At 24.7% G+C, this 6,768-nt stretch overlaps 1 protein-coding gene across 1 annotated transcript; it reads left to right on the top strand.

Annotated features, from left to right (window-relative positions):
• The first annotated feature begins 310 nt into the window (after nucleotides 1-310).
• LOC114937554 (transmembrane protein 42) lies at nucleotides 311-6,353 on the top strand. The gene is made up of 3 exons (XM_029311075.2): nucleotides 311-657; nucleotides 1,972-2,118; nucleotides 5,825-6,353. The coding sequence occupies exons 1-3, from the start codon at nucleotides 547-549 to the stop codon at nucleotides 5,972-5,974; spliced, it is 408 nt and encodes a 135-aa protein (XP_029166908.1). The 5' UTR covers nucleotides 311-546; the 3' UTR covers nucleotides 5,975-6,353.
• The last annotated feature ends 415 nt before the right edge of the window (nucleotides 6,354-6,768 follow it).

Genomic DNA, 6,768 nt, shown 5'->3' with positions numbered 1-6,768 from the left:
TATATAATCATAGAAACTCTCAAATATAACCTTAATATTGCACAACATTTCCGAAAGATATTCAGATGAGGATATCGAGAGGACATTCGAACATCCTTAGGATGTTCTCATTTTCAGGATATATGTGCTGTTAGAGAATCAATCAACGAGGTAAAAAATGGTAATAATAAAAGCCCATTTATGCTAAAAATTTATGCATTATCAAAATATAAATAGTTTATGTTTGAAAATAAAAATCCTCTCATCTTGTTCATGCGTTTAAATAAAGTTGAAACGCCCGAAGACGCGCATTTCCGTCATCGGTAGGACGCATGCTCGTTTCGCCGTCATCCATCCGATCACGCTCGATATCATGGTCATCTCTCCATCGTTCGGGCTATTAATTCCCGGTTCGAGTGGATAAAAGTGCAAATTTTATCGCGTTCCACGTGTCTTCCTATCTCGGTGTCGCGAACGACCTTGAGGTGTGCACGGTGCTCGGTCTCGATCCCTCATCGCTCCGAACACGTCTGCGAATACATATTTTTCACGATATTATCTGCCGATATGAAAGGATATCGTGGGAGCGGGGCGCATCTCGCAGTCGTTGCAGGTGTTTTCGCGACTGCCGGCAGCCTTCTAGGAAAACTGGCCGGTGGCGCCGACGCGTCGTCTTTGGTGAGTTTGGCGGCAAATTTGAATCGTCGACGAAAAATTAACAGGATGACGGATTAGTTCTGTTTTATCGAAAAGTGAAGTTAGATTTGACTGTAAAGCTAGTTATTGGCTAACGGATTGTTTATTATCTGAAATTATAAGCTAACGCGGTTTGTTAATATTAATACTTTATTAATTGTGAAAAAAGATTTATCAATCTGTATAGTCAATTAAAATACAAACCAAATAAATAAAAATAATTAAATTTTTTAAATTTATGTTTTGTTTGACTATACAGATTTTATTTTTATTAATATTCTAACCATTTGAATTTGTACAAAATTCTGTATTATTATTATTATTATTATTATTATTTATAAATTATTTAATAATTATATATATAGAGTGTTTTATAGGAAATTGCTGAAACTAATCCGTTATTTTTTAATACATGTATGTATAGTTATTGGAAAAACAAAAATTGTGTTAAAAAGAGAAAAAGAGAAGTCTGCAATTTTTAATAAATATAAATAAAATGTTTTTGACGATCTATATTTAATAGCTCAAGTAGAACAGAAAATCAAAATATCATTTTGACGTCATATTGATCAAATTTAAAGTTCAAATTTGATCAAGATGACGTCAAATTAAAATTATTTTGACTTTTCTGTTCTACTTGGGAGCTCTTCTTAAATCTGGTACTATTAAAAATATTTATCATTAATTTATGTGATTTTATGTGATTATTAGCACTTTTTTCATGACTTTTTATCAATTAAATAAACTCGTATACAAACATTTTATTTATATCCATTGAAAATTGTAGATTTTCTTCTTTTCAACACAATTTTTGTTTTCTCAATAACTGCATGCACTAAAAAATGATATGGCTCATTAGTTTCAGCAATTTCCTATGGGACACTCTGTATAAATATATACTTTAATTCTAGTAAAAGATTTTTTATTCTGTGTAGCCCCACTAAATAGTTAAATAAAAACATATATTTGTCGATAAAACAGACACAGTCTCTCTCTCTCTCTCTCTCTCTCTCTCTCTCTCAGCATCCCCTTAAAAGATTGAAACATTCATATTAGGAAATAATAATGAAGAAAATATATTGAGAATTTTTTTTGCAAAGCAATATATATTAATATATTATGTTATAGTTATATTATAATTAATTTAATATTTTAAAAGAGATATGTAAAACGAACGATTGAAAATTAAAAGATTAAAAATATAGATAAAATAATTTGAGAGACTATAAATGGCAAAATAATTATAGAGTAATGTAATGTATGTCTATATACGTATTTTTTTTTCTCGATAAAAAGGCATCATTATTGCTAAAAGGAGTGCTGCTGGTCGCTATGATCGTGTGCAACACCGTGGGATGCACATTTTTTGTCAAAGCACTTCATAGCAGCGGATCTTCCTTGCCGATGACGGTCGCAAGTGCAGCTACGAACTATGTTTGTTCAGTGAGTTGTTAATAATATTTATAAATAATACTTATAAATAATATTTATTTTTTTTGAATAAAATTTTAATAAATATATTATATTTTAATAAATATAATATATAAATAACTTGAATAACAAAGTGCTAAATAAAATAATTAATTACAAAATTAATTATTATTGACGTAATAAAAAAATTAGTAAATATCATACAAAATTTAATTTTAATCTTAAGTTTAGTAAAACAATTTTTGATGATTTTAATTAAAAATCAATAAATTTTGAATTTAATTTAACTAAAATCTTTTTTAAGGGAGATTTGGAATCATTATTTCCGAGTTACAAGCGATAAAAAAAAGCATTTTAACAAAAAAATAAGGACAATAAATAGATAATATTAATAATAATGATACATGTATTTCTTAATTGACTTTAAAAGGAAATTATGCTTTAAAAGAATTTTAATTTGTGTTTTATAAAGATGTAAATTAAAAATGATGATAAATTGACCCTTCTGATATGACATTAAAGAAAACATAGTCGACTCTCGATTGATGAATTTAATGTTAATTGAACTTTAAGACAAAAGGACATTTATTTATTATAAAAAGAAGGAAGAAATATCGGAAAACAGCATTTTTGTAAAAAGTCTTGAACAAATATAGTAATAGATATATAATAATAAAATAATAAATATGTAAAATGTATAGTATATAGTACAGAATGTTTCAGGAAGAATAATCAATATTCTAGGATTTTATTGTATACATCATTTTAAGTAAAAAAATTATATAATTTATATAAACATGTTTCTATTCTGGACAATTATAAAAGATACAACTCGTTTAAGTTTAAGAACGAATATGTTTATTAACTTAATAGAACCAAATACTATGAAACAATTACATTACAAATTTTCGTTGTTTCTTGTTATGTTGATTACGAATATATATAAACTTAGGTCATGTTTGATAAATCCTGTGTTATAGTTTAAAATTTTTGCTTTCTGGTGTAATTAAAGTGGCTCATATTCACTCATGCAAAATTATTATTAATTAATTAAAATTAATAATTAATAATTAATTGTTCCAATATATATTGTAAGCTTAAAATATGTAAATACTTCATAGAATTTGGTTCTAACCCACTAAACACTAAATAACAGTAATATAACATCGATGTTATAATTTCCTATTCAAGAATGTAATATAACATGCCTTGTAATGTATCAGTTACATTGTTGAGTGAAAAATTATAATAATGTTATATTACTGCTGTTAAAGTTAGTTGTTTATAAAATTAATTTGGTTAAGTTAAAAGTTGCATGAATAAAAAATTAACTCAGTTAAAGTTAAATTAAGATTAAATTAACTGAAGTTAAATCAAAAGTTAATTTTTAAAAACATTTATATTAAATTAGAATTTTATTGTTTGTTAATTCTTTTAAAATTTATAAAAACAAATAACAAATTTTAATTTTTATATAGAAATATATTTTTGGTAATTACAACTGATGACAAATGAACATAAAAATTAATAATACTTTAATTTAAAAATAATACACGTTTAAAACTTATAAAAAAACAATAATTCAATAATAAAAAAAATTTAACTTAGGAAAAAAGTTTAAAGTAAAAAATAATTAGTTGAAGTTAAAAATTAATACATTTTAAATTAACTAAGCTAAGTTAAAAGTTATTAACTTTGTAACTTTTAATTAATTAGTTATTACCCAATTCTCGTAAATAGAAATATATATATAGAGATATATGCGATATAAAAATGAAGTGACAGAGGAGAAATTGACGATAAATATTTGTCAGGTCATATAATTGTTCGTCCATGAGCAAACAATAATATAATTAGATTAATATATATTTATGTGAGTTATTGGAGTTTGCAATGAGTGAAAGTTGTTTCGCGAACTAGACGCAATTCCGTGAGCGCGCACAATGCGGTCATAGCAATTATACATATGTGTACAGCTACGTGGCGATTGAAGGAGAGCAGTGCGATATATATGATATGTGCTATTGAAACGCAATCTAGATAATGGTGCACTCTATGCTTATACGCCGGAATTATTACACGATCAATAGGAATATTATGTTTTCGCCGTCTCTCACTCACACTGCGCGAAGAGCATATATATTCTATTGTTTTCCCGCGCATTTTCCGTAATGATTATATTCATCTCATTTATTTACGTAAGATTTTATGAGTCTTTATAATGTTCTTAGTCTACACAGAGAGAATTTTTCGTTATATTTTACCGCAAAATTCGCTACAAATTTTAACATGTTTGATAATAAGCCGAAAATTACTATTGCTGCATATTAAAGAAAATGAATTGTCAAATTTATATAAAATATATATTTTTTATGTTTATCATTTTTTACATCTATTCTAATTAAAACATTTAAAGAATCATAAGTTTTTAATATAGTTTTTGTTTTAGTTTTAAATATATTTAAAAATTTTGAAGTTTTACTATACATATATTTAGGTATAATTAATTAAATATATTTTTTTTTATTTAAATATATTTTATATCTTATTGTGTAAATATTAATATTTTTTATTGTGATAAATAATAATCAGAGAACTTTTATAAAATTCTTTCAATACTCACGATTATTATGAATTTTAATAAGAGAAAACTCTCTGTGTATTTTGAATAGAAATAAAAAAATCAGATATTATATTTTACGATTTTAAAAATTGTAATAATTGAATTTTCCTATAATAATTTTCTGCAGAACTTGATTTAATCCGCACCTTGTCAGCAGCGTGACCGCATATTGATTGTGTTGGCGTGAAGTTAAACATTTAAGAGATTAAGTTTGGATTTGTCGGGATATAAGAACGTTACTGACTAGTCTTTGAAATATAAAAATGCAGTTATATATTTGTCATATATAGTTGGTTCTATATGTCTATCAACTGTGTCAAACACGTATCTTGTCAATCTCGTTAATCTCCAATATTTTTTAAGCGCGATAGGTATTAAAAAAAATTTAATTTCCTAAAAAGGATAATTATTTGTACAAAAAGTTACATTTATTAGATGAAAATTTCAATTTTCCGCAAAGTGACATATCTTAGAAACAAAATACTCATTTAATTCGAAATCCAGCTGACTCTCAAATGCATTACTTTGTCAAATATGTGTATAATTAATTAAGAAATTTATTTCGATAAAATACAATACAGTCTATTATGTATGTATATATAAACTATTTGTAATCTGAATTTTTCTATTTTTACTTGAACGGCTCAATTAAATTGTTTTAATTATCTTTTTGCAGAAAAAGAGATAGTGCACAAATATATTTTAAGTTGGATAAGTCATTTTTAGTCTTTAAATTTTGAGCTATTAATTATAATATGTTAAAATAATTAATATCCACTTTTAATTTATTTACATTTTTAAATAATGAAATAAGAATAAAATATAAAATACAAGAAAATTTACAAGCTAAATATATAGCTTGTAAAATGAAATAAGCTATGAGAATTCTAAAACTTAAAAACTAATATAAATATATTTTATAATAATAATATAAATATATTTTTATATTTTGATTATAATATGTACAATTATATATTAATTATAATAATTATAATATAAATGTATTTTTATATTTTTTATATTTTGCTATATATTTTATTATATTTTTAGATTTTCTGTAAAAATATAAAACTTAATGTCCTATTTTTATTCAAGGCTTTTGTAGGCTTTATCGTGTTTGATGAATCTACATCATTGGCCTGGTGGTGCGGAACTTCCTTGGTACTTCTCGGCTTGATTTTGATATGTTACGTTCCCGCTGAAAAAAGTACTCTCGTCGTCGAGGAGAAATTAAAGCATCAGTAATCAGTAGCAAGGGCTTTTATAAACGGTGACGTTCATGAGCATCTGCAGAATTTTTTCCCAGGAGGGGCATAATTAAAATTTTTTTGATTCCTTATATTTTTCTTTCTTAATTCTTTTAAATTTATTTTTTTTGTTATTTTGTTATTTTTATTTTTTTATATTAAATATTCAAATAATTCTAGTATTATTCAAAAGGAGAGCAAAAGTTTAACTCTTGCTCCTCCTCTGCGGATGTTCATGGATGTTATCCAAAGCACGATTTACTCCTTTGTATTGATGTTGCTATATGTCCTTATATTATATCGTTGAATGATAAATTATATTGATGAATGTATAATTTATTATAAATAAAAATTTATCTATATTTTTTATATATTAATTACTTCTATTTATAATAATTTTTTTCTACATTTTCTACGTAAATCGTTGATAATTTTGGAGCGATATACATGTCGATATAATTGTTCTAGAAATGAATGACGTACAATATATGTACACACACACACACACATATTTATAATACTGTATTATTAGATTGAATAACGTAATAGACGTCGTAGTGTAAAATTTATACATGATAGGAGGACAGAAATATTCCATCTGCTCAATAAAAATATATTCTGGCATTTCTGTCTTTATTTTAAAATTATTTTATTTAAGGATTAAATTTATTATATATATTATTATATATATTAAGAATTATATATACAGTAAAAAATTGGTTTCCTTATAGTTTCAAGAATATTTATTAATAATTATATAAAATAAAAAGTCAATACATTAATTAGTTTTGA

The sequence above is a fragment of the Nylanderia fulva genome, unplaced genomic scaffold, assembly GCF_048542155.1.
Source record: "Nylanderia fulva isolate GAGA-0341 unplaced genomic scaffold, ASM4854215v1 Scaffold119, whole genome shotgun sequence".
Taxonomy (NCBI): Eukaryota; Metazoa; Arthropoda; class Insecta; order Hymenoptera; family Formicidae; genus Nylanderia; species Nylanderia fulva.
This window is presented reverse-complemented; position numbering and strand designations above follow the sequence as displayed.

Excerpts from the sequence above, each read along its gene's own strand:
- LOC114937554 (XM_029311075.2), top strand. The coding sequence starts at position 547 with ATGAAAGGATATCGTGGGAGCGGGGCGCATCTCGCAGTCGTTGCAGGT. Across the intron at positions 658-1,971 it reads GCGCCGACGCGTCGTCTTTG|GCATCATTATTGCTAAAAGG; the intron begins GTGAGTTTGGCG and ends CTCGATAAAAAG. Across the intron at positions 2,119-5,824 it reads CTACGAACTATGTTTGTTCA|GCTTTTGTAGGCTTTATCGT; the intron begins GTGAGTTGTTAA and ends TTTTTATTCAAG.